The sequence below is a fragment of the Colossoma macropomum genome, unplaced genomic scaffold, assembly GCF_904425465.1.
Source record: "Colossoma macropomum unplaced genomic scaffold, Colossoma_macropomum, whole genome shotgun sequence".
Lineage (NCBI taxonomy): Eukaryota > Metazoa > Chordata > Actinopteri > Characiformes > Serrasalmidae > Colossoma > Colossoma macropomum.
Genome location: NW_023494793.1, coordinates 35,471,089 through 35,498,803, shown reverse-complemented (window position 1 = coordinate 35,498,803; position 27,715 = coordinate 35,471,089). Strand labels below are relative to the sequence as shown.

Below are 27,715 nucleotides of genomic sequence, written 5' to 3'. Positions count from 1 at the left end.
GGTCAGTAATATCTATATATATATGATGTATGTATATATATATATATATATATATATATATATATACATATATCATCTAAACCGCTTATCCTTCATATATATATATATATATATATATATATATACACATATATATATATATATATATGAATGGTGACTAAAATGAAAGACTGCTCAACTGGCCAGTGTTTTAAAGTGACACTTGCATTTAGATCATAGGGAAACTTGAAATTATGGCCATAACTGTACATTCAATGATGTTGATGCTCGTGCATTAGTGTGATATATATAAGGAAAACCAGAAGAGCATCTGTTCTTCAGGTAATTGAGAATATATGGATGGATGGATGGATGGATGGCTGGATGATGGAAGGATTGAAGGATGGCTGGATGGATGGATGGATGGATGGATGGATGGATGGATGGATAGATAGATAGATAGATAGATAGCTTTATATTTTATTAAAGTTTAGTCTGGTCAGTAGTAGGAAGATCTCTGCAGCGACCGCTAGCGACGTCGGAGCGACACAGCAGGCAGGAGCAGGCCGACACAAAATGGAGGCTTCCGTTTAACTTTCTGTTTCTTTTTCGATTCTCGACGCCTCTGAAGAACCGAGGGACACTGCCGAGCAGGAAGCGGTTAGCCTACAGCTCTGGTGCCAGTTTCCAACCCATGAGACGCCCGTATGAGATTCAGTCACACGCTGAGTGTTTAATAATCGCGGATACAGACGGAGGAGGATCTCCGTTTGCGGGCTGCTGCTCCTGTGCTGCGCTCGCTCAGCCTGGTGGCTGTTTTAGCTGTTAGCTTAGCCGTTTGGAAAAGGCTCTTCCTGGTTGCACAACCATATTCTCCATATCCTCGAAGCTCAAGACGGACCAGTTTTTTCACTACCGTCGGGCTACAGAAATAGAGTTTTTATGCGGCTAGAGAAGATCATGTTTGCATTGGGGTGAACGATAGAGCGTTTTGGGCTTTGTCTTATTGTGCGGGAGTCCAAGTTTAGTAGACATTTCGACGAAGAATAATGTGAGGAAAGGAAGATCTCGATGATCTGATACCAAGAGGAAAGCAAACACCAATGCCTCGCCTTCATGGAGAATGACACTACACTAGCAAAAGAAGGTGACCGACTTCTTCTTTTCCCCCATTAAACTACTTCCATTTGTGATTTTGAGTTCAGATGTGCCTGCTGTGACTGTTCACATAGGCCCGAGCCGTGGAAAAAACACGTTTAATAGCGTCGACACGTTTCTGTAGTTTTAACGAACGAACTAGTTTAGCGTGATTTAACTCGTCGTGGTTGAGTGCTGGGAGTTCATGTGCTTCACAGCAGCGTCAGAACCAAAACAGCTCGCCAAAATGACCAGTTTTAGTTCAATTTGTTGTGTTTTTGTTTTTTTTTTAACCACAGCAGGTTTGCGAAATGTTAAAACGTATATATTTAAACATAGATTGAGATACACAGTACTGCATTGAGAGATACAGTGCTGAAGTTTGACTTGCCAGCAGAACGTGTTTTAACACATTGGTGCGTGTCAAGTTCCTGCAAACACTAGATGTGTTATCTTCTGATGCAGTGCCCAATCCACCCCCCCCCCACAATTTCTCTTTGGACGTTGTGTATATAATTAAAACTTTAGTTTAATCTTTAGTGAAACATGTGCAACTGTGAAAGACTCCAAAGATGATCCAGACTTTAACATAGGGGTGGGCGATATGGCAGAAATAGAGTATCACGATACTTGAAAATGTTTTCATGGTACACGATACTTACTGCGATATGATGTTTTTGATCAGCGGAATAGATTTGATAAGTTAGAACAGACAATAAAAGCTCTAGCAGTGCCACATTTACAGAAATACTGTCCAAATGATGACTGTGATGATTATACAATGCACTGTCCAGTCAAACAGGACTGTTTATGCATGCTTCGGAATGACATACGCAGGTGGTCAGTGTTCTTTATGTTCTGACCGTATCCATGATATACTCAAAAATGTGTATTGTAACATCATTTATTGCGATAACAATAAAATATTGTCATATTGCCCACCCCTACCTTAACATTATTTCATTGGCAATTATTGTAAACAGTTTTCAGTCTATTTTATAGATTTTTTTTATTTTCAGAACGAATACCTCTGAGTGTTTACAGCTGAGTCTGCAGTTTCTAATATGTTCCAAGTTCTCGTTTGATTTTACTAGGGATGGAACGATGCCAGTATTGAAATCTTGCGAAACCAATACTGATCTGATATTTCTTTAAGAACTACTGTGCTTTAAAATGAGTTATTTGTATTTGAAGCACTTAAAATTGGTGTCTAAAAGTAGTTTGTGCTCAGACTACTCAAACACCCTACTGCACAACAGGAAGAATTACACAGCTAACAACATCCCATCACGCAATGGAAGTGTACAGGCCGGATTTGTTACAGGATTGGATTGGATTAAGCATTTTCTGCTGATAACAGCCCATTATCGATACCCACCAATACCAGTGTGTCATCTCTAGTTTTACACAGATGTTATCCCACACTGAGCCTTAATGTGAATTCTGGGCTTGTATTAAGTCTACCTGCTCTTAAATGAGCCACTTAATTCTCCTTTCATTTCTTTACTATCAGATGATCGAATTTTTACAAATAGACTGTTTAACTTCTTTAAGGGTTCTGAACTTAATATACTCCAAATGGTCCCTCACTATTCAAGATAACTTCTGGAGTGATCATATCTCAAGTAGGTATTATCTTTATGAAGTGTACCATTAACAAAACCGAGTTTCCAGCTGCTGACTGAGCAAACATAGTAGTACTGCATTCTAATCTTTGCACAGTTTGTCAAAATATGCAGAACGTTTTAATGTTTATAAGTGCTGCAGTTGTATCAGAGGAAGGCAGCATTTGCTCATTCCAACCAAATTCAGTTTGTGTTTTCAGCTAAATTTTGGAGGCAAAAGCACCATTATTTTGCAATATTATGTATGAAATGGAAAAGTTAGTTAAAAAATAAAAAACAAGTCATTTTAGTTTTAATGAAATAGACACAGTATTTGGAAATAAATGTAGAATATTTTAAACATAATATTTTTAAGCTTTCACTCTGTCTGTTAAGTGGCAAGCCGTGGAACCTAATTTAATGGAATGGGACACAGTACTTAAATAAAGTACTTTAAAAGGCTTAAAATACTGGAATAAATAACCATGCCTGGATGGTGATGCTGGGCTGGGTTATCTGTAAAAGCATTAGGAGATGATCAGAAACACAGTGAACACATTGAAAAGATTTTCATTGTCATTTTTTGTCATTTGTGTTCTAGGTCTTCTTGAGCCTGTGCTTCCAGGCTCAGAAACCTTTGACAACAGTATTTTAGCACCACTTCAGAACAACTATTTGTATGAGGAGTCCAAGGAGTTTTTTACCTATAGCTCGGCACATTTGATAAATAATGCAACTCTACAAAAACGGGTAAGTGCAAATCTATTTTTAAATCCTGATGCTGTTTGATTGCGCAATTTTTCTTGCACAACTGATCTCTGTCTTTGACTTCTCACTTTCTCCACAGTATTCTGCTTTCCGCGCTGAGAAACAGGAAAAAGGCTACTCTGATAAGGACCTGCAGGAGTCCTTTGGCTTCTTGTTATTTGATGATGAATCCACGGTACATATATGCTACACTGAACACCGCTGTCTGTACATTAATATGATTGGTGGTTTATTTCCTGACAACCTGTTGACCTTCATTTAAAGGCAAATAAACTTGCGGATACAGGCCTAATGGTTGGGCATGGAACGTGCACCACGCTTGGAGATTCCTCAAAGGGTAATAATTACCACGGCTGTGGTAGCTTTTCTTTTATCTGTCTGTTACTGCTGTAATGCTTTTTATTGTAGCTTGGCATTAAAAGATTGGTTCAGCAAAAAACCATTTAACAGTTTTCCCTTTACCCCAGCTGAGACATGTTTAGAGATCAAATAGTACTTCTTTAGTTTAGAACTGGAGCAGCGAGGCTAACATAGCTAACACTAAAACTCAGTAGTCACCCAAATAGCTCAGATAATTTCTGTAAAAATACATCACTGAAAGTTCTTTGAACCTTGTCAAACCGCATTCATGTCTTTATTAACGCGGCGCAGACACGGTGTGACTTACTGTGAACTATTATAATGAACAAAATGACAGGCAGCCGCTTTAGACAACAGAGTATGTATTTACAAAGCATCTCAGGAGTAGCAGGGCTGTTCTAGAATCAGCATTTATGAAAGTGACCACCATAAATACAGAGGAATCTGATCCCAGATCAGTCCTGCTTTGGTATAGCCGCCCAGGTGTTGTTTGAAATGGCTGTAGTGTTGAAGACTTCAGTGCCCTGAACCACAATGACAAGTCTGCATGACCTTAATGAAGACCTGGATGCAGTTTGAGTGGGTTGAGTTTGCCTCATAGCTCAAGTTCTGAACTAAAGACGCAAAATTTGAACTCCAAACATGTCGTGGCTGATTTACTACATCTTGGTGTAAATGGAAAATTGGGTACTTTCCTTTCAAACAGCATAATGCCATGTATTATGATAAGATACGATAACCCTCGACGTCTTTCTCACATCAAGCAAAACTATTCTGGTATAACAGAGGCAAGGTTTGTATCTTACATTGCTGCTATAGTGTGTTACACACTTATACTCTTTTTATATATACATAGTTACATTCTATGTTTCAAAATATGTATAATAAATTACAGGGACATTTTCTCCATTGTGAAACTGAAAGTTATAGTTTTAGGCCTAACTGTAAATTTTGGTTTCAGTTTCTGTCAGGACCGTCGTACAGCGATAAAGCTTACCTATTAAACGCATATAAATCCTGATATATAAGAGCACGTGTAATAGATTATAGTCTGTTTCTAAAGTACATGATATATATCCTGTCAGCTCAATAAGTGTAGTATAGTACTCTCAGCTCAAGAAGACTAACACAGTGACATTACATAAAGACCCTCACTGAGATTTGAATAACTTACAAACTCTAAATTAGAAGTGACTGTACCTTTAAAGTTCAAAGTAAGCCCTGCATTAGCACAAGAGAAGTCTATTTTAAATAAGCTCCTACCGTGTGATTTGTCCAGCCAGGCTGTCTTCTGGTTTTGAAAGTGAAAGTCTAAATGTACAGCTTTATATACTGGAGTATGTAAGAGAAACAAAGAAATAGAAACAGAAAGTATTAGAGTAGCAAGTTCAAAGTACTTATGGAACAGTGAAGCAAGCACTGGAGGATGAGAACTGGAAAATACCGTGAGAAAAACAATACAGAGAGCTGCAGGGCTATTTGGCTTTGCCTGTGCGGTCACTGCAAGGGTATATTTTACAAAAATGTTTTTTTGTTTTTTACACAAAGGTCTTGACTGAAGATGTGAAAAGCCTTTATCAGCGTGGCCTAGATATGAAGGCCATCGTAAATAGTAAATTACCATGACGTGATTTCCATTGACTAAAGTGTGGAGTAAGAAAGAAATACAGTGCTAACTCACTTTAAATGACTAAAGTCATTTCAAAAGTACTGGAACTTCACTTTGTGGATGTATTCCTACATATTATTCAGAGTATAGAAAGGTTATTGATACATCTAAAATCAGTGTTTGTCAGACCTTAAGTAACCCTGCTCAGTTTAATTCCTTTATCTAGCACATCTAACTCAGTTCATTTAGGCCATTGAGTTAAATCCAGTGTATAAAAGCAGGCAAAAGCACTCCGGTCACTAAGGGATAAGGGCCTGGAAAACACTGGCCTGGTTTACTTGACAGTAGGTAATGTCATTTGTTTTCTCTAAATGGCACTAAAACACCCTGTCATAGGCCACCTGCAGCCGTTCTCTGAAGGGTTAATGGCTGTTAGTTATTAGTCAAAGCAAAGTTCAGCAGTGGATTTTGTTCCCTTTTTTGTCTCTGCTTTTGGGAACATGTTGTTCTGCAGTAGTAGTCTGTGGTGTAGTGGTGTCTGGATCTGTCTACTGATTCTCTAACCTGTCATTATTAATTGATACATTAATAATAATCAGCTAGTAAATCTGATCAGTTGCATTTTAAAAGAAATATACATGTTTAACAGTAAGCTGTTAAGACAAAGCTTAGATTGATTGTGAAGTGAGAGAGCTTAGAGTGCTGAACTGGGAGGTGGACTGCTTCATGCTGTATGAAATGTGTCATATACTCTGTCCTGGTGATCTGTTGTGTTGCTTAGATTGTTGAAGAACTAGTTTTTCCTGAATGTTATGGCTGTTTGCTTTAGCAGGCAACATGCTGGAGCTTGAAAGTGACAAAACACTTTGCTGATAGTTAGAGTTGGTTAGAAATATACACTGTATGTAGTTGTATATCTTGTTAGTTCATGTGTAGAATTGAAGAAAGTTTAGCTTTCTACATCTCAGGCATTTTCAAGATACATTCTTGCCTCTCTTTAACCTTGAAAGAGTTGTGTGGATGGTGGAAATTAGCGCTGCTTGTAAAACCGCATAGTATTAAACAATCTGTTGACATAGTACACCACCATAGTATACCACCATAGTACACCACCATAGTATACCACCATCAGCAGCACATTCATTAGCATGGTATATATAGTATGTGTAGTGTGGTATGGTATGTGGTTTTAGACCACGTGTCAAACACAAGGCCAGATCAGGCACAACACAGTCCTATCTGGCCCGCAAAAATATTTTTATTTTCTGTTCATATTAGCTCATTTCACAATGCGCTGCACTACAGTCCCCAGCATGCACTGCAACGTGAAGTGTGCTCTGACTCTCCTACCCCAACAGCAGTCTGTGGGACAGCGTTTACATCTCAATTCTAAACAGTTCTACACAGTTCCTCACCAGTCATATCACCAAACACACTAACTGCAGCCAACATAAACACTTAATGTCAGCTCAGCAGCTCAGGAATTGAGCCCAAGTATTAATAAACTTGCAGCAAAGAAAGGATGCCAGGTTCAAGCAAATAGGTAGATTTAAAAGACTGAGCTCCTGGGGACATTTAAATTTTCAGTATTTCAGGGTCTACCACATGCATCTGTATTTCACTGCTGAAGTTTTTGAGTATTTTGAATAAACAGCGGTCAGTTTGAGTTATAACAACATGAATTAAAATAAAGTAAAATAAAAACTTTTCTCTGGCCTACGGATTTGTTAAGATTTTTTAATATGGCCCCTTTAGTGGTTTAGTTTGACACCCCTGTTTTAGATGAAGCTTATAAATACTAAATGGATAATGGTATTATGAAAATTCTTTACTCATTAGAAACTGTATTTTATTTTTGTTAATTTTTGATAACGTTGATAACGTTTGGAATTTGTTTCTGAACCAGGTGTGTATATCTCAAAGTACTCTGACTGCCTTGACCTGAAGCGGTGGTACGATGGCAAGACCGGCTACATTGTCATCTTAAAGTTGACTAAGGTAAAAAAAAATAAAAAAAGAAGGACGAGTGATTGCTGGTGAAAGATTAATGTAATTCTGTCAGGTTTTTCCCCTAAAAATTGTCCAAGCTGCCAGTTTTGCAGTCCAAATGTGATTTGTTCATTCTGAAGGAAAATGTTGTGTTGCACTTTATCAGGGTCGGGTCAAAGAGGTGACCGAGAATTACACCCAGAACTTCACGCGTCCAACCGCTGGCTTTGACTGTCATGTGTCAGAGCAGCTCAGAGCAGTATGCACCACTACCAGCTCCTTCCTGGCCTTTGAGCGTACCCAGGTGACGTACACCTCATTCTTTGTGTGTTTCAGCTTTGACTCGGCAACCTTTACCTGTCCACTGAAGTGTGAAATCCTGTTATTTGTTTACACATTACACATTTGTGCATTCTGAAAAGCTGGGTATTCTACCTGATGGTTCGTACTCTCATCATTCCTGCGAGAAAACAGTGTGATTATTGAGTTAATGCTTGACTAGGTTAATATTTATTTTTACAGTATTATATGTATGAGCTCCTGGACAGAGGGAGGAAAGCTGCGCAATGCCCGAGACACGTGTGCCCTTTCGCTATTGTGGCATTCTCCTACGGGAAGGCTACCATCTCAGATCTAGAGTTGAAGGAGAAAAGGTCAGCACTGTCAATTCAACTATCAATTCAAGAGAGTGTCTGAATAGCATTTAGGCCACAGGCTGCTTTAGCTATAACTATAACTTTAACCAGAAGCAGCATATAAGCTACATGTGTCAGTTTCAATGTCAGATGTTTGTTCTGTAGCCAAAATACTACTAAACCGTAATATTTCTTTCTTTTTACATTTTTGTAATCAATGTTGTTGTCATAGACATTTAAAAAATTTTGTACTTTTAAAATGGGAGAAACTTGAACCTTTTCACACATTGTTTAGCATTGTTAGCAGAATGTACTGTGAAGATAATTTACATTAACTGGATTCCACTGGAGGTTCTGCTTAAATTTGTTCAACAAGTAGCAAAGTTCAGTAATGTTCTGTAAAAAGCTGCATCCTTTTCCTCAGTACATGACATTAGGGCTGGGTTATAGTTTTGCATAATGACTATGTATTTGCAACATTTTTTTTCTGGACAAAATTAGCTGACATTGTGAATATCGCTGTTATATCAGAGCACCACATTATGAGCATTTTACTCATGTTTTATCTGCGATTTGTTTTTTGAAGACCATGCCAGCCATGCAAGTAAAGGAAAGTAGAGAGATCGCCCCCTGCTGTTTGTGTTCAGAACAAAGGTTAACAGTAATTGTAATGATGTGCGTTACATGCCATGTCACCTCCATGTTTAAGTATATTTGACACTATGTCAAAGATCCAAATGATTAGTTTATTATTAGATACTGCTTTTTATGAGTGTTTCCCCAAAATGTACTAAGACGTCTGTTGCACGATGATGTCACAAATTCCACAAAGCACTGCTGGTATCAAGCTATAATTTTTTAATTCAATTTTATTTTAATCTTTAGTTATATTGCTTAGCAAAATATTTCTGCGATTATGTTGTATTTGTAGCTGCTGTGCTTTTGTGGTTGAGAAATGTTTGTGTCACGAAAGTTACAGTGATGTTTAATCCATTATCAAAAGTGCACGTACAGTAAAATGAATGGCAAAGTTGTGTTGTGAATGAGTTCAAAGTGTTGTGAACACAACCGGCAATTAGGCCTAGGTCTGCATTTTCACTCCCCATGGTTAAGTCTCATTAGCAAAATGGAAACTTCAAAAGATAACATAAAATGGTCAGATAGTGCAATGGATAACACCACTGCCCTGTACATGGGCAACCAGGGTTCTGTTCCCTGTTCATGTGGGAATACAGACAAGACCTCTAGTCCTGCATTTGTTTACCATGTTAAGCTGCTCATGATAAGAGTGTGTTCTAAAATATAGATGTAGTGAGAGAAACAGAGAGAGTAAGAAAAAGCATCCTTTGCTGTACAAAATAAATATGGTCGTATACCGTTCGTCCTTGTGTTTTATTTATCTAAAAATAAATCTTTGCTGTGTTCGGAATGGTTCACTCATTAAGTCATTCACTATTCACCACGTAGCGTTTACTATATAGTGTACTGGAGAGCGACCAGGAAATGACTGATTTGTCATTAAAAATTCAAACAACAATACAGTGTGGCCGACCCATTATATAGTATATAGTATCACCCAGCCCTATATGATATGTAAGTAAACATTGTGCTGAAACTGATAAGCAATATTGTCTCTTCTCTCTTTTTTCCTTTTTCAGCCAGGAAAAAAAGACATGTAAGCATTACATTACTATTATGTATATATGTATGTTGTGTGTATGTTATACAGGGACTCTTATTACACTAACATTTAGCTCGGCATTATGTCATTATTGTTGTGTAAACAGTACACTTTTTAATTAAACTTTTAACCTTTGAACATGTTTTATTACATAGAGTACTACACAAGCACTTACTGTAATCTGTTATTCACTGTCTGTCAAATACATAGTTGTTGTTCCTGCTTGATGTCATTTAATGAGACCCTTTATTTTCAGCATTTCATTACCAACCCTGGAGTGGCCAACTCAAGATTGAGTCTGTTGTCTACGATGTCGGGTTGAAGTCCATCAATGGAGCCATATTCCCAGCAAACCTGTGCGTCATATTCACTCATTCGATTTATGTTGCCAAAAATTATCGATATGAGTGAATGTTGTAATTTTCAGCCCATTAAAAAAGATACTGAGCATGAAAATACAATACTGACCGATCTTGTATTTTTCCTCAGTTCAAAGACAGTCAAAGTTGCCCATGCTATTGGAGTCTCTGAGCTGAGAAAGACACTGCCTCAAGCAGTTTTTGAAACTTCTGTTGTTGGTGAAGGTGTGTTGAAATTCTTTTTACTTATTTATAGCTTTCACAGTGCCTTAGACCATGATGTAATCCTAAATGTTTAACTTGGCTAAGCACGTCTGCTTGGCTGTAAAAGTTTATTTATCTGATTATGTTTCCTTCCTTCTAGTCTGTCTAGATGGCAGGAGTTTCAGTTTGTATGATGTAGTCTCGCTTGAAGCAAGAAATGACCTGTCTGTTTTAACCCAGGAGTTAAAGGAGAAAGACATGGTAAGTGTGGGGGACGGGTAGTTTTTGGAGCAGGGGGTATGGGCTAGGAGAGGTTATAGTAATTACAGTACATTATCGTAATTTTCACTTTCTTTTCACATACAGGCCCTTGTTGTATGTTTAGATGATGGTGGTTTCCTGATATTATTGCACTCGTCTCATTTCCTCTCTTATGAAGGTAATGATATTACTCTAAATCCAGTTTACACGGTACCTAAATTTGTTTCGGAACGCTGTACTTTGACCAGTAAAATGTTGGAATATGTTTGTAGGTGCAGGGACGGACAAAGCCTCCACTCTTCAAGGAATGTTTATTTTCCCCGATTCCAGATCTGTGCCAAGAGGTGACGAAATATTATTTAAAGCATTTAATGGCAATCTTTGTAGCCTTTCAAATGGCTTCATTTATTATTATTGGTTTTGTTTTTTGTGTAGAGACCAAGAGAGGACATGTCAAGCCTAAGGTTTCACCAGAGACTCTTCAGGTTCTCCCAGCACTGAATTATGCTGAATCAGAAATGGAGAAGTGTCCTTCAAATCAGCAGGGGGAGCCTCTTGGTACAGTGGAGAAGCATCTGCAGAACTTTGCCACACTTATTTTACCAGGTCTATCAAGCAGCCCTGTCAGGGAAGCCAGTATGTTTCCTGATCAGTATGATGTACCTGACGGTTTCCCACTGATTGCCCCAAAATGGACAGAGGTGGCTGGGGCACGCTTAAAGACTTACTTGGAAAATCCGTGTGGCTTTCAAATTCCAGTGGCAAGGGCACTGGAGCTGCTTGCTGCTGGAAAACAGCAGCGTAATGATGATCATGACGATGACGTCTTTTATTATATATCATCACCTGAGGAGGCCCCTCAAACACCTGCTGACACATCTTTGGAAAGAGATGTGACGGATGAAGCTGACCATATAAGTGGCAGCAACAGTGTGTCTGATGAAGTGAAAGCCACTGGCCAAAATCAGAAAGATGTGGCTGCTGAACCTTCCCATTCTGCTTCGCCAGAGGAAGGTGGCACACCTGGTACAGTGGTCATGGCAACTTCTGACAGCCCTTGTGAAAGGACAGATCCCTCACCTAAGTCAGGCGATGTGCCTGAACGCTGTAATAATGCTGTTACAGACAGTGAAAAGATGTCTCAGAGTGCCTCTGATCAGATTGCCCCTAATGATGAATGCAGTGAAAGTCCAGAGGCGATCTCAAAAGAAACTTCCGTTGAAACCACCAGTGTACCATTAACAGAAAGTGGAACTGATTTCTCAGCTGTGGCAACTAAGGCCAGTCTGCCCTGTGAGGCAGAGGCTGAGGGTGATACTACCAAAAAAGAAGACTGCAGGTCAGATGTTCCCCCAAAAGATGAGGATCAGATACCTGTTGAGGACAAGGAGGTTCCAAAGGAAGCTGGTCTTCCAACATCCATTTCAGTCCCCACTCTATCAGAGAACCAGACTGAAGCAGTAGTTGAAGATTGTAAGAAAGTTCAGCCAGAGGAAAACAGTGACATTCTTCCTCAGACAAAGCGTAATATGAAACGCTTGGCAAGACGCCGTGGAAAGAGGAAAAAGAGGGGTTTGAGACGGAATGTTAATAAAGGAGGTGAAACTCCAGCTTCTGTTGAAAGCACTTCTTTACCCTCTTGCTCACCTGTAGACGCTACGCCTGAACAGAGTGGTAATAGTGAGGTGGTGTGTTCCTCAACCAGCGACCTGCCAAAAAAAGACTGGCGTTCTCTCCCACGGCGCAAGAGGTTCTGGAATGTCGATGTCAGTTTGAAGCGGGTGTTGAGGTCAGATGCTAAGAGCAGTGAAACTGAATCTTTAGTGGAGGAAAGTCCCTCCGTTACAGAGCCCAGTGTTACTGGAATCATTATGACCAGCACACCAAAAAGAAAGATGGAAGGCTTTAGCATGAGAGAACGATACGGCCTTAAGACAATAATCACAGAATGTGGCAGGGTCTTTGTCCCCCATGGATCGGACGTTGCCACGGGAGACGTAAAGTCAAAAGAAACAAACGACAGTCAAGACTCTTCATTGGTAACTACCAGTCCTGCAAGTGACAAACTAGCAGATACACCAATTACGCCTTCCCCATCTACACACATACAAGACATTCCCATGAATACGCCAGTTAAAGCACTGTCTCCCCAACACATTACTGAGAAAGACACCACTTCCCACAACAATTCTGGCCAATCGTTGGACTCTGATCCCAAAAAAAGCAAACCAAAAGAGAACGTGTACAAGGCAATATCCATAAGTAAGCTAAAAACAGTGCTCAAAAGAGCCAAGAGATCTAGAGATAATGGAAAATCTGCAACAGAGAATGCAGAGCCTGAACTGAAAAAAGGCAGATCAAACACAGATGTGGACTTGACTCCAGACGATGGCAAATTGAGTCCTCGTAAAGATACAAAAGACAAAAGCAGCAGTGTATTACAGAAAGATCCGGAACTGGCTGATAAACAAGATCCAAGCAAAAGTTCACAATTTAAACAAAGCCATGTATCATGGAGAGAACTCAAGACCTCATCATCCCAAGAGAAGCTGATGCCCAAAGAAAATGGTATGAATATAGAAAAATAAATCTTGCCTTAATGTGTGGACATGAGTGGAAAGATTTTTAACATGTTCGTATAATATATGGTATTAGGTTGTAAAAAAATATTGGAATGATTTTATAAAAGTGAGACCTGTGGCACATAAAACCTCCTGAAATGTCTGTGTGAACACATTTAGTGCTCTGAGTAATCGGTGAAGCTAGTAGACGTGCGTTTGATGTAGAAGCTTTGAAAATGTAATAGCACAATGTCAGTGTTAAAAATGTGTCCAGTGTGTTCTGTCTGCTTTTGTTTTGCTTCTGCTAACCCTACTAAAAATCTTCTTGTATGTAACCTATTAAAATGACATTTACAATTAATAACGTTGTCATGTTAACGAGATACCAATATTTGACATTTTCAGTAGGGAAAGCACCACAGCTTCTTTTCTTGCTTCTATCACCTTCGTTGTGTGTATGTTCGTGCATGTATGTGACAAATTCTGCTTTGTTTTCATGCCCATTCTTTCTTGCTGCTTTTTCATGCACTATTGTCTCTGTGTTTTGTTCTTTTTTTCACAGGATGCATCAATTTTGACATCTCTGCCTCTAAAGAAATAGTTAAACAGGCTGACCAACAGCTTGTTGCTGCATTTACTGAGGATAGGGTAGGAGGAAAAGGTATTAGCTCTGATGGCAAAAGCAGTAAAGAGGCACTGGCCACTGGTGTATCTCTGCCTTCAGACGCTCTTAATCTCCTGGCTGACTTGGCCCTGAGTGCGAATAGTGACAAAATGCTGCCTTTTCAAGCAAAACCCAGACAGGAGACCCTTGTTGGAGTCAAGACTAGTAATTCGCCGGAGTCAGTTCTTCACACTCTGTTGCGAGGCTCCTCTGCCAGATTAAAATTACCCCCCAAGTCCCCTTTTCCAGAGGGTCTTGTAGTGCCTGGGGATTTGATGTTGGAAATAACAAAAGAGCATTCTTACTCACAGCCCACCTCTCTGCTATCAGGTTTATCAGGAGTATGCCCCCAGGCTCCCCCTCCTGCTGGATGTGTTGAGTCTCTTCTGTCCTTGAATCCTAAGCTTCAGCTGAAGTTACCTGAACACTCTAGTGGTGCAATTGGTCCAGATAAAGGAGGGAAAAATGGATGGAGACATCTGTCTTTAGATATGCCACCCCCATCTTCTCCGAAGGCCAAAATGCGGAAGCCTAAATTTCTCCACCAAAGGCGCATCATCGAAAGGGAGGGCTCGATTCAAGTGGGAAGACTTTGGAGAGAAAGCTATGACTTTACATATGACAGCAGGTTCACAAATGACCGACTAGAGAAAAGTGTGACAAGAGCACTACATGGGTATGTGAAATAGATTTTTGCCCTAATCTCTATGGTGGTCTTCTTTTTGCTTTATATTCTTTTTAATTCTTTGTCTTTTAACATTTTTTCACTTAATATTGGGCAAGGAATATGTTTGATTGTTACCTGTAATGTTTTATATAAAATGTTAAACTATTGTCAGGTAATTTTGCAGCAGTATGAAAGACAGCATGTGAGTACAGTTTGAAAACTTTGGAACACACATACACTACATGGCTAAAAGTATGTGGACATCCTAATATCACATCCATATGTGCTTGTTGAAAATTGGACGCCAGCTACAATATTGAGCGTTGATGTTGGGCCAGACTCGCAGCAAACCATTCTTTAGAAGGCCTTCTTTAAATTGTTGCCACAAGATGGAAGCACACAATCCTCTAAAATTGCAGGAACTTACCGCTTTTGCTTGATTTAGGAACTTAGCAGGGAGATAGCGCTGAAGCGGCTGGTCGGCAGTCTCTTAAAATGTCAGGCAGGTAGCATCCACCAAACCCAGAATTGTCCATCAGACTGCAAGACAGTGAAGCGTGATTCCAGAGAACACGTTTCCAGCAACAGTGTGCCGAACCCTTATGCACAATAATGGCACTTACAGTTGACAGGGGCAGCTCTAGCAGGGCGGAAATTTCAGGAACTAATTTGACGAAAAGGAGGCATCTTATGACGCTGCCAGGTTGAAAGTCACCGAAGCCTACAATGCTACCTTTTATACTGCCTGAATATTTTTTAGGAGCTTCTATGACTTATGATTTATGCATTTTACCAATGGTTTGGTTGAAGCCACTAATAAGAAGTGGTGTCCGCATACATTCGGCCATGTATTGCGTGTAAAAATAAAATAAAAGCTCTGGGTATCTTTTCAGACAGAGCAGAAGAAATTCCTGAACTGCAGTATTGTCAATATATTGTTCTGTTTGAAATGGGTTTCCATGGGTTACACGTAAATTAATGTGGAACTAGGTCATGCGCTATTTTGATGACGTTAGATTTAGATTATTAGGCTTATGTGTTGTTGATGTTCAAATAACAGTTGCATATTATGCATATGACATTTTACAGGGCATAATAAAGCCAAAAATGCCAGTTATATAGTTAAAATCTATATAGTTAATATAGTAAATACGTACAGTATACTGCTAACTGCACGTTTCTGTCTTAATTTTCTCAGCAAATGGGATTTCAGCATCGAAGACACGTATGAGCAAGTCCATCTCATCTTCCATATGTGGATAGGTCTGTTTTACAGTAAACCCACATCCAGGTTCTTTCACTTTGACCACAACTCTACCCTTCTAGAAAGAAAAGACCCTCCAAAAGTGCCAGACGTTATCAGTCCTGTTCAAGCTTCTCCACCAGTATCTGATGCTGGTTTGAGTTCCAAGGAAGACGAAACTAGTCCCTTGCGCCCTGTATCAGATATTTTGGACCTTTCGGTTAAAGTGCCTGGGCCTTCAGATCACTGCATTGTTTCGCAAGGAAGCAGTGGGGAGAGTCCCAAAACCAGTTCTGACACAGGATCAAGAGTGGAACAGAGAGTGGAAAGTAAAGAGCCAGCCGATGGGACCAGCTTATCCCATTCTTCCAAAGTTCCAACAAAATTAAGTGCTGTGGTAAGCAATCCTAGAATATTTTGTCTTCATACAGTAATAAGAAAATGTCAATATGAAATACATGTGTCTTCCTTAATGAATAGTATCTTAACACCCCTAGAGGTTTCACCATAGGGCTGGTGATGGCAGAAGCAATTATTTCGGGATTTTAACTAATGGAAAACTTCTGAAAAAGTGACACTAAGTACAAAAATATGTCCTGGTAAGAGTTTGCAATCATATACAGGTTTGTCTCATAAACATTAGCCTGCAGTTTTATAATCATGTAATTGTGTATAATAGTGATGTTGCTTGAACTAGCTTGCTTGTTTTGACCGAGTAATATAAGTTTGTCAGTGTTATGTGTTTAGTGAGTTTAGGTTCACAATTAAAACTGTTGGCACACACTTTATTTGTCTTCTTATAGGAGTCTAGGCTTTATCTGAACTTCTTTGAACATCTCAGAGTAACAGAGGCTCTTTTTCCTAATATGTAGTGTGTATATACATGTGTGTATATGTGTACATATTTATATTAGGGCTGGCCCGAATAATTTCAAATACACAAGTATTTGTTCTTTATGTTGGATTTCATTTCTCTTTTTAGGATTTGGAAGCTTCTTCTTTTTTGCAAGCCACAAAGGTTTCGTCTTACATTTATAGTTCATCAGCGACAGCTTTAAATACAATGGTTATTGTTAATATATGGAAAATGTTAAAAGTAAATAAACTATTGCTGATTTAGTTGAATGCATCATACATTAAAGCCAGGCATCCACATCACATTGCCTCAGTGTGCACCAAACTGCACCTCTTTCCACATGGCCATTAGGGATGTTAATGATAAACCAAATAACTGTTAGCCGACAAATACATAAATGTTCGATCAATGCTTTTGGTTAAAATAGTCTGGTAAAGAACTGAGATTTGAATAGGTGGGTTTTTCATTCAACTCAGGACCATTTCTGAACGGTCAAGTTTAACTGGTAACGCCTGAGCCATTCATAAAGAGATAAAGCAAACACTGAACCATCCTAAATGTTTACAGCACTATCACAACTAGGATATTTAGCCACATGACACATTGGTAAAGTAGCTACAATTGACTTTTTTTCAAAAAGTCACGTTGCCTCTGTTGAATGTAGCTTTATTTTAGAGCCTACAAATTCAATCGTTAATGGTTAGTCTAGGTAGTTAACTCAATGACAGAAAAAGCTTAAAAGCTGTGACTTATTGGCTTGCTGATTGTTATTTAAACCATGCGTATGAACTTAAGGCTAGACCCTGACAGGCTATTTTTAAGTTAACTAATATGTAGTAAATGTAGGCAAGTAGACTCCATTTGTGTTACAGACATATCTGTTACATTAGGCTGTGTTTATTCATTCAAAAAGCCCAAAGCCTCTTTTTATATAAAACACAGGACTGTATTTTATGTTTTTATGGGTCGTGTCTGTGATTTAGGTTTGTCAGTTAACGATTAATCACAGACAAATAGATCGTTAGTTATCCGTCAACAGATTTTGTCAAAATCCACATCCCTAGTGGCCACTGAAGCAAAAAGAGTAAACATGCTTCAGAAATCACGTGTGGGAGCACTGAAAAGTATCAGATGATAAAAATGCTCAGTGTAACATTTGCGATAAGAAGCTGGTAAACCATGGAGGCACGATAACTTTGCTAAATCACTGCAAATATAAAAGCGCTATGCGAGTACTGCTCAGCAGGCTGCATGCAGCTGCTTTCAGTATGATCATGTCTGATGATTACGAGATTGGTGGTTGGTGGCTCTGGTGAGGTTAAAACTGGGAAGCTTGCTCAAAGCCTCAACCCTTTTTGTTGTTGTGTTTTCTGGAAGTGGTGGCAACAACAATGCTGCTGATGCTGTGGTGCTCCCAGACAGAGGAGTCTGGTGTGCGAGTGAAGTTCACTCCAACCAGAATCCCTTTATAAGGCAGACACAGAGGTGCATTCCATGGGCTGGAAGGAAACATAGCTTCAGCAGTACTGTTGCCTTCTAGCCTGTGTTCTCTGACCTTGGCATCGAGTCCAGTTGGACAGGCTGTACAAGGGTGGTCCTCTTTTCGTTGAGACAAGCCTTTAGCTCCAAAAGCTCCTCGGTTCTCTGCTCCACTCTCAGAAGTTCATCTGCGACTGAGCACAACTTGGTCTCCGTGTCACCATCACTGCATGATAAAAAAATGGCAAAGCAGCCAAATAAAATACATAAAACCAATAAAAACTAAAACCGTGATAGTTATCAACAAAATATGTATTTTATCATAGCAACATATGGCATGTGAGCACTGACTATTAATAAATATTAATGAATAGTTGCTTCCTACTGAATATTTTGCAGTAATGAACATGTGCAAAGTTATGAATCATAAATATTATTGGCCCTCATTGACCAACCGTTCTTAAGAAGAATTTCTTCTTAAAACCCTGTTACGCAGTTTTCACGAAGATTGTGACATTCACCAATGTTATTTGGAATTTGTTCTTAAGTAAGAACAGAATCTACACACTCAAGAGCACAAAGGTGTGAATAATTCTGTGGTTTAAGAGCACATCATAAAAGGACCTTTCTCAGGAAAAAATTTAAGAGAAAAATTAAAGAGAAAAAAATCTGGGTCAGCCCTGAATTATATATAATTTGTTTATACTTATTTTTTTGTGTCTGATACAAATACACTGTAGAGAGATCTGAATCATCTCGAATTCTATTCTGAATATATTTACAGGCCCATTTTTTTTTATGTATTGCAGAATTACAGATCCACTGGGGACCACTTGGAAGAAAGTTCTGTTTCGGACCACGATTACAGTGACATGGACAATGATGCCGGCACTGAAAGCTCCTACACAAAACTCTTGGAGAACAACAGCGCATACAGTCATTTGTGTGAACAGGCATCAAATATGTGCATAGGTGAACAAAAATGCTTGAAAGTGCCGAAGACTGTGCTTGTTAGCAAGGATCAGGGTGTGCCAGAGGCACTGAGGATCAGAAACCCTGCGAGAGTGGCCTCTGGCAAAATCACAAACTTTGATCCAAAAGCTGTTGCTGTTTTCCACCAGGTTGTACGGCCTGTCGGGCCTGTGATTCTCTCAAATGCGCGTGACCAAGCTTCTGAAAGAAAAATCATACTCAGTTCACTAAGCTTTAAGGACAAAACTGGAGATGGAGCCCCAGAATCAAGGCACAGTGAGAGTGTGTCCAGAGACAAGGGTGAAATAGCACTGCCTGGGAAAAATGTGCACTCTGGCAACAACAAAGATGAGAGTGCATTAAAAACCGTGGAAGCAAGCAGTTCTGCCAGTTCCATGGCTGTTTGTACTGAAAATGATAATGCAGAAATGGAAGTTAAATCTGTACTTGTTAGCAGAGATGAGACATCTATTAGCATTCAAAAAGCGAATGACAGTACAAAGGAAAAGGTTAGTGATGACACACTCGTGCCTGTAGACATGCATGGTGTTGTAGATGTAAGTGATAAAGCAAGGAAGGAAGTCGAGCCTATGAGTGTTGACAAGCCTACACATGATAGCAGAAATGATGCAACTGAGAGAATAAATACTGATAAGACAAATGAGAAAGGAAGACCTGTGGCTGAAGTCAGAAGTGAGACACCTGTTGTCAGAGGTGACATGTCTAGGCATGACATGAAAAATGAGACACCTCATGGTGTATGTAATATGAGTGATGAAAGGATGCCAAAGGATGGAGTTAAACCTGTGCATGATGTCAATGATGGCAAACATGTAGATGTACAAGATGGAAATGATAATGCAAAGGATGGGGTAAAAACTACACGTGATATTGGAGATGGTACACCTGTGAAGGATGTGAATGATCAAACAAAGGAGGAAGCTAGAGCTAGTACATCTGTGAGTGAGCGCCATGATGACAAGGTGGAAGACATGGAGGTTCATGAAGTGATTGATGCAGATGACATCAAAGAGAATGTGCTGGAGAAGTCTGAGAAAAGTGCATGTGAAGAAATAACAGGTAATGAAAGTAATGAAAGTGAAAAAAGGGAAGGAGCACAGATCATGGGTGATGATACCAACAGTAAAAAGGACTCAGAGCAAAAAATTGTTCAGTCTCATGCATCTGCTCTGGAACAAGACTTGGCAGACAGTGTAGATATGAAAATATGTGATGAGAAGAAATCAGAAGATGAGACTCAGGCACAGGTGAATGAAGTGAATGTCTCTGGTGGTGAGGCTGGTGTGAAAGACATTGTAAAGCCACTTGAGGGTGAAGTAAGAGCTGAGACATCTGTAGTAAGAAATGATGGAGAGCACATCAGTGATGATGCTCAACTAGAGGGGGCACCAGATTCATCTGCAGATTGTGTGGGCTCGTCTTCACAGCAGTTCATGAAGATGAAAGAAGGCCAAAGTTCACCTGCTGTTGGTGCCACTTGCTCTCCAACAGAGAATAATAGTGAAAGCACAATACACTCACCTGTGGTTCAGAACGAGACTCCTGTGATCAATCAGGCAGAACCCAAAAGAGCTTGCGCTGATGTTTCTCCCTGCGATGTAGTCACTAACACGGAACCATGTGTTATAAATGAATCTAGTCACTGGGACTCAACCAAAGCGGCTGATGATTTAGCAATTTCAAAGGCAACACTAACCAAGGAGGTTGATTCAAGCAAAGACATTAAATCGCAGGAGAAAGACACCAACCAGAATCGCTTAACCTCCACAATTTCCAAAGCGCCTGTTGGTAAAACCTCTGAGATACATCATGATTCTGACAGTCAGGATATGTCGCCACCAGCTCTGCAAATTGATATGGAGCATGAGCTCAATAGCAGAAGTTGCACCCCTACTCAGGACGAACTGCCATACGATTATAAGGCTTGTGAGGACTTAGAAGACAATCACAGTTTTGAAAGAGAGCTCCACCCAGTAAACAGGAGCCCCACTGTTAAAGGGTCGGCACCCGACAGGTCTGTTTGCCCACTTAGCTGTCCAGAGAAGCACATTTGTAACTCTCCAGGTCACGGAGCACAATCTTTCCCTCAGGATACTTGTCGGTCTGCTAGGAAGTTTGACACCACAGTAAAAGTGAATGATGAAAGTGAATCACCATTAATCAGTGAACATGTGCCCAAACAGAACTTGCGTCATTTTGAGCATGAAGACCTTACCCCACCAAGACACCTTTATTCTAAAGAAAGTCGGCTTCAGAAGGACCAGTTTGGTCATATGTCTGAGGAATATGAGGAGCAGTCATCAAAACTGCTTTCCTCATGGACGCATGGACCTAGCTTCAAAACGGATGAACCAGATACGCTCAGGGAACCCTTTGCATGTGTTGAGGATGCAGAGGGTCCTCTTATTCACTTCAGGAACAATACATCTATTCACAGAGAACTTGCACAGATGCCAAGAGAGGCCACAGACAGTGACTCAGATGGCTGGGTACGCCACTTTCGCTGTGCAGATTCTGTGTCTGCTGTGGATGAGTCGAATGAAAGAGTTTTTCCTTTTAGACATCAAGCAGATTTGAGTTTATCTGAATCTTATGATACAGACGGTATTCGTCACAGTAGAAAGAAACTCAAGAGAACCTTCTATCAAGATACGTGGGACCAAGAAGACTTTGAAGGAGCTACAGAGTACAGCATAAAGAAGACCTTTTCCTGTGGTGCAGATCGAACAAGAACATTAAGGACAGTCACTTCTAGCTCATATCAGCATAAAGGAGAAAGCAAGCAGTCTTTTGACTGGCGCAGGTATTTCAGGAGAGAAGGAATATTTGATACGAGTGATGAGAATGATAGATTTGCTCGTGATCCACCCTCTTCTATCATCACCGTCTTCGATAAGAAAGGTAACAGGGCAATATTTGAAAATACGTCTACTCTAAAACGATCAGTAGGCACACATGGAGTGAACCTGACCGTTGAAGACCCTCTCCATAACTGGGAAGATCAGCGATCGAAATCTGACATCACCCAGTCTTTAATGGAACTTGAGTATCTCATCTTCTCAGAGAAGATGAATCAGATGCTCAAAAACTGCAAGGCTGGCTCCATAGCTAAAACACAGCACAGACCAAATCTCAACCCAGCTGACAATCCCATGACCGTTCAGTTTTCCAAACTTGACGAGCAGGAAAGTTCTGTTCGATTTGATGAGACTTGGCCAACTCACACCAAGTTTAAGATAAACGTGGACATGTCTGAAAGGAAAGTCATGAGGGAGGTCGTGAATTATGGTAAACCCTTGCATCTCCGAAGTCTTTTCTGTGAAAGAGGTGATGAGGCGGCTTGCACCAAGATATCGGACATAACGAAAGAATGTGCCAAGTCATACAACACCATGATGAATGATGTTTGTATTGGCAAGACCACTTTGCGTCAGCATGACAAGACCAAAAGAAAACGGGATGTTGAAAGTGCTGCAAGTAGCAGCAAACAGTCTGCTTTCTGTGGTCGCATCAAAAAGGCTATGTTCGATAACCTACATGATAATTTGAACTCTATTGTGAGGCAAGCATGCAAGATCAAGTACAAGTTCTACATCCTGGTTACATCAGCAGACCCCTTTTTTGAGGAGACCAAGGTAGGAAAACATTGGATGGGACTTCTGAACTTGTGCATCATTTAGTAGTCATCGTCTTACCCATATTAGGAACTCTGGGACTAAGCTGGTAAGAAAAATGAATGTAGTTTTTTCAGTAATTTTGCTGTACATACATTTTCCTCCAAATGTCACTGGATCCTCTGAATCACGAGGTTGTTGAGGAGCCAAAATTCAAGTATTGCTACATGCAAGCTAACACTGTTGAACATTGAATTGACATCAGAAGACTGGCAATCTCACCAGAATATCCAGTGCAAACGAGCAAGCTTTGTCAGCTGTCAAAATTAAGTTGCTTTGGCAGTAGTAAGCTACAATTTGAGTAACTGGTGTTGTTAAACAATAGTGTTGAGGTTTAGTAATAACTTACTTTCATGCAACATCATTTTAATGAGTAGCGATAGCTTGCTTGTAGCATGCATGTAGCTTTATTTGGACCGCTAAACGACCTTGTAATTCAGAGGATCCATTGACATCTGTGAGGCAGTTAGTGCAGCCAGATTGTTGTTTTGGGTGGACATGACAAATTTATGGGTGTGAATTTGAATTTTACTCCTGTGGCCAGAGGGATAGGCTGCAAAACACAAAGTATAACCAAAACAGATGTTTGTTAATCGTCATTCAAACAGTTCATTAGGAAAAACTGCAGCAGGAGATGCCAGCTTACTAGTCAACCAGAAGACATACCAGTCCAAGCTCATAATAGGCAAACATTCACATCTCTTGCACATGGGAGCAGTAATGATTGGTAACTTTACTATGCTGGTGATTACTGGCATTTATGCCTTCAGTGTTATTGACCTGATTGATGATTGTCCTGTTCAGATTTGGATAACCTAATTATTGTTTTTATCTAATTCTGTATTGTGAGTTTGGCTACTTTCTTGCTTAAAACAAGAGGTGTTCATATGCCTTCAATCCATAAATCCACCCAACGTTCCTCCTACATTTGTCTCCAAAATGCTGGCAATATCACTAAAGCAGAACTTGATAAACTTACACTCCAAAACTTATGAAGTGTCTCATGTTCTGCTGCTGAAAATTGTAGCTGTGTTGGTGGTTTTGAAGGCAGCAACATTTAGCAAATGCCTCAGTCACCGTTACTGGTTAAACTGGAATTTTTTTTTTATTGGTCAAAGCCAAAAATGGAATTTTGAATGTGTCATATATTTACAGAGTGTGTTTTCATTTGTGTTTTGGTTTATTGGTACTGACTGACACCACGCTTGAGCTGACATTTTAAGGTGGGCTTTTGATAAAAAAAAAATATGTGGACTTAAGTCTGCTAAGCCCAGTCACAGCACCACCACTGCTTGAGGGGAAAATTTACACAGGAAAAAATATATTTGGTTTGGAACGTTTTTGTTTACCACAGGTCACCAAGCAGTGTTTTTCGAATAGACCATTCATTTTTCTCTTACAGAAAACTTGCTTAGACCCAATTTCCCCAAAGTTTGCAAGACATCAACTACGGAATGATGCACAACTTCAGAAATGTATTGTAATATTACAGGACAGTTGTAGTGTGATCATAGAAAAGTGTTCACAAAAGGATATTGTTCTGATGTTTAGGACCTGCTGGAGGCAGAGGGACACGCAGCAGTTGAGCCTTACCAGTTTGACTTTGATGACAATGACCAAACTCCTCTTCTTATTATATTAAGAAATGAGGATATTGCAGAGCACATATGTGACGTAAGATTATTTTTTTTTCTCGCAAGATTATTATCAAATATTCTTTAATTTCTAGTGAAATGGACTTGAGTTCAAATTCCACTTAACGTTCTGTCTTTCCCAGGTTCCACATTTGCTTGATCTGAAGAAGTCATCCAGAGTCCTGTTTGCAGGCATCGACCAGCCTGATGACGTTGTGAACCTCACGCACCAGGAACTTTTTGCCAAGGGAGGCTTTGTGGTATTTGATGACACTGCTTTGGACACGCTGACCTTAGGTAGTGTTTTTTAAATATATAAAAACATTACTTAATATTAGAGATGCATCAGTACCATTTTTTTAGACTGAATATGAGTACATATTTTTTAGAACTCGCCGAGTCCAATCCCATAACGGTTTACCATTAAATAATTAAAATATGATCTTAAACAATGTGCATTAGCCAGCTATTATTAGATTGATTAGGGCTGCAGTGAAGAAGAGTGGGTTTCGTTTCACATCAGAAAAGTGCTTCTGTGCAGATGTAATTGAAATACGTTTCATAGTTTTGATAGTCACATCCAAGGCTGACACGTCCGAGGAGCTCACTTGTGGAGTTTTACATCTGAAGTATTTTGTTTGGCTGGTTGAGCTGTAGTTGAAGATCCTTTCAAGCCAGACATACACTGTGATTTTAGAAATCTTGCTCTTTAGTGACTCACAATGCACATTTAAATAGACCATTGTGTATGGACAAAACCTACAATTTATACACTCACACTGTATGAAAACACTCTGTCTATGCAACGGAAAGGCAGCCCCTACAGACAGTTCTGTCTACGAATAATTTCAGATAAAGCTGTTTCATTCAAAATAACATGCTACATGCAGAGTACTGAGCAAACATGCTGAGAAGCTGAGCAGCGCTGCTAACACTGTGCACTGAAGCTAAAAGCCAGGCGTGGATGTACACAGTAGGACAACACACTCGCTACAGCCTGTTTTACAAAGACAGTTAAAAAAATTATTCAACCTCACAATTCTACTCAGTTAAACAGAGTAAAGTCAGAATAGACAAACTTTGGTAGGAAATGACGCCTTTTTTCCACCTCCATGTGGCTGGTCTGCGTGTCTCCACTCGTACTGGGGAAACGGTTATGATGGTGTGTGTTTAAAAATAAGCTGAAACCGCACTGTCTATTCCTGTTGGCAGTTTGCCAAGGCAGAATGTTTATAGTGACCAGTGACTTTGTGTCCAGGCTCCACGCAGTCAGTAAGACTCCTCTGTGCGAGCAGAGCCTCCTGCACTGCTAACTTGAGTCGGTTGTTCATTAGCGCGGTAGTGTACACTCATCTTATGTCACATAGTATCAGTGGGTATCGGAATGTTGTTGCCAGTGAATTTTTTGAGTACTTGTAAATGAGCACGGTATCAGCCCAATACCTGATACCAGTATCGGTATTGATGCATCTCTACATAATATATTTTTTAATTATTGAAATTCTCAAAATATCTCTAGTAATTTTTTGATTCTGTTCTTCTTTTCCTAAACTCACTAAAAGAAAACATGAAAAAGGTTGTGGGCATTATGGAGGAGCTTGATAAAAAAGGGAAGTGGAAATGGTTTCTGCACTACAGAGACAGCCGCAAGCTTCGGGAAAACGCAAGGTAAACTCAAGTTTATTCCTTTGGACATAACAGGAAGGCCGATCCCAAACAGAAGGAGCCTGTAGAAACATCCTGTGGCAACTAAAACAAATAGCCAAATTGAATATATCAAGAAATGGAAGGAGTTGAAATGTCACTGCTATTTGACTAGCAAAAAAAATCCTTCAACATACATTTTTAAACATTTAGTTTGTGTAACAGAAACCTAACAAGTTACTTGGTGTATGAAGTAAGGAGATCTAATACCTTTATAGCTGTAACAGCAGCTTTAGCCAGTGAATGACTGCAGTGTGAGCCTCTGTCTCTCTTTTTGGCCACATTACCTTCAGGTGCAGTCCCGAGGCACAGACGAGGAAGCACTTCATGGACTGCTGCCAGGAAGCTGGGATAGTGGAGGTCCTGCCCTACCATGAGTGTGATGTCATTTCACGAGACAGACCAGACTACCTTCGCTGTCTAGTTCGTCTCCAGATCCAGAACGCCTCTGCACGGTTCCCTGTTTTCATTACAGGTGAATAGTTTGCTTTGTTTCATGCACGTTTCTCTTCACATAATCTTGTTTATGTCGGTCTGCTTTTCTGTTGTTCTTGCTGTACATTTGCTCTTACATTTTATTAAATAAATTAAGAAAATTGTATTTTTAAGTGCTAGTGAATATGTGAGGTTATAGAGTATTAATTTAAAAAAAAATTAATGTATAATATTGATTTCTTAGGTGCCCTGCATCACACATCAGCAAGATCCTGTGTAAATTTACTTCTTATGCTAATATGTTTTTTATTTTTTGTTTCCCTTTCAGATACACCGGCTGAGTCTTTTGGGAAAAATGGGATTTTAACTATGAATATTTACACATTCTCAAGGATTCTTTCAAATGACACATGTTCCGTTTCATAACTTACTCACTAAAAACAGCCGTTTGGCTTCGTTTTTTTTTCTTACAGAATCTGGCTACTTGCCTTTTGGCGAGCGTCCCCTTGTTCATAGTTGTAAGTTATTTTGCTTTGTACATGCTAAACTTGTAAACTTGTAGTGACGACATATGTAAAATGTTTGATATGTATTCAGTTTTAAATACTGTAAAAAAATGCCAGTGGTATTTTAGTGCATTTCAGTTTGTTTTCATATGGTTTTATAAATCATATTGACCCATTCTAATTTTAATAAAATACTCAAGAAGGTTTGTTTGTTACTAGTTATTTTTCTGTACAGTATTATGATACATGAACACACTTCAGCAATATACCAGGAATTAAAACGGAAATGAAACGGTCTTATATTGATCAGAAACCAATAACACACATCAAAAGCTTTATACTGTTATCATTTGCTTGGTATAGACCTAGAACATTTTCACAATTTTAATAAAACCACAAAAGGTTTTTATGACGAAGTGATAAACAGACTGTGTTTTGTAATGTACAGTCAAGAATGGGCAGTTTTTTTGATGAATGTGTTTCAAATAAAAAATACCATTACTTTATATATAATACTATTACTTTGATATATTTTTGTGTGAATTCTTTTGTAGTTTACCCTGATAAATCTACATATCGCTGTTCTTGGAAGAAAACCTCGTATCTCAACTTTTGAGGTTTTTCAGTTTTTGATATAACTTGAAAATACCTTGTTACCCTTTGCAGTGAATGTAAAGTTCATGATGAATGGGCTAAAAGAAACGGGCCAAAAT

General features: G+C 39.4%; 1 protein-coding gene across 2 annotated transcripts; it reads left to right on the top strand.

The window, feature by feature from the left end:
* Window positions 1-525: 525 nt before the first annotated feature.
* Window positions 526-27,206, top strand: tasor2 (transcription activation suppressor family member 2). 2 transcript variants are annotated; one of them, XM_036579383.1, is made up of 22 exons: window positions 526-1,126; window positions 3,322-3,470; window positions 3,568-3,663; window positions 3,753-3,825; window positions 7,364-7,455; window positions 7,613-7,750; window positions 7,969-8,099; window positions 9,740-9,756; window positions 10,019-10,118; window positions 10,252-10,346; window positions 10,486-10,586; window positions 10,692-10,764; window positions 10,859-10,930; window positions 11,022-13,154; window positions 14,142-14,487; window positions 15,677-16,118; window positions 18,866-22,684; window positions 24,275-24,397; window positions 24,501-24,654; window positions 25,920-26,025; window positions 26,355-26,536; window positions 26,825-27,206. In XM_036579383.1, exons 1-22 carry the CDS (start codon window positions 1,096-1,098, stop codon window positions 26,920-26,922), a joined length of 8,571 nt encoding a protein of 2,856 aa, XP_036435276.1. In that variant the 5' UTR covers window positions 526-1,095; the 3' UTR covers window positions 26,923-27,206. The 2 variants fall into 2 exon arrangements, with proteins under 2 accessions (XP_036435276.1, XP_036435275.1); XM_036579382.1 differs by having other exon boundaries at window positions 13,710-14,487.
* Window positions 27,207-27,715: the final 509 nt, after the last annotated feature.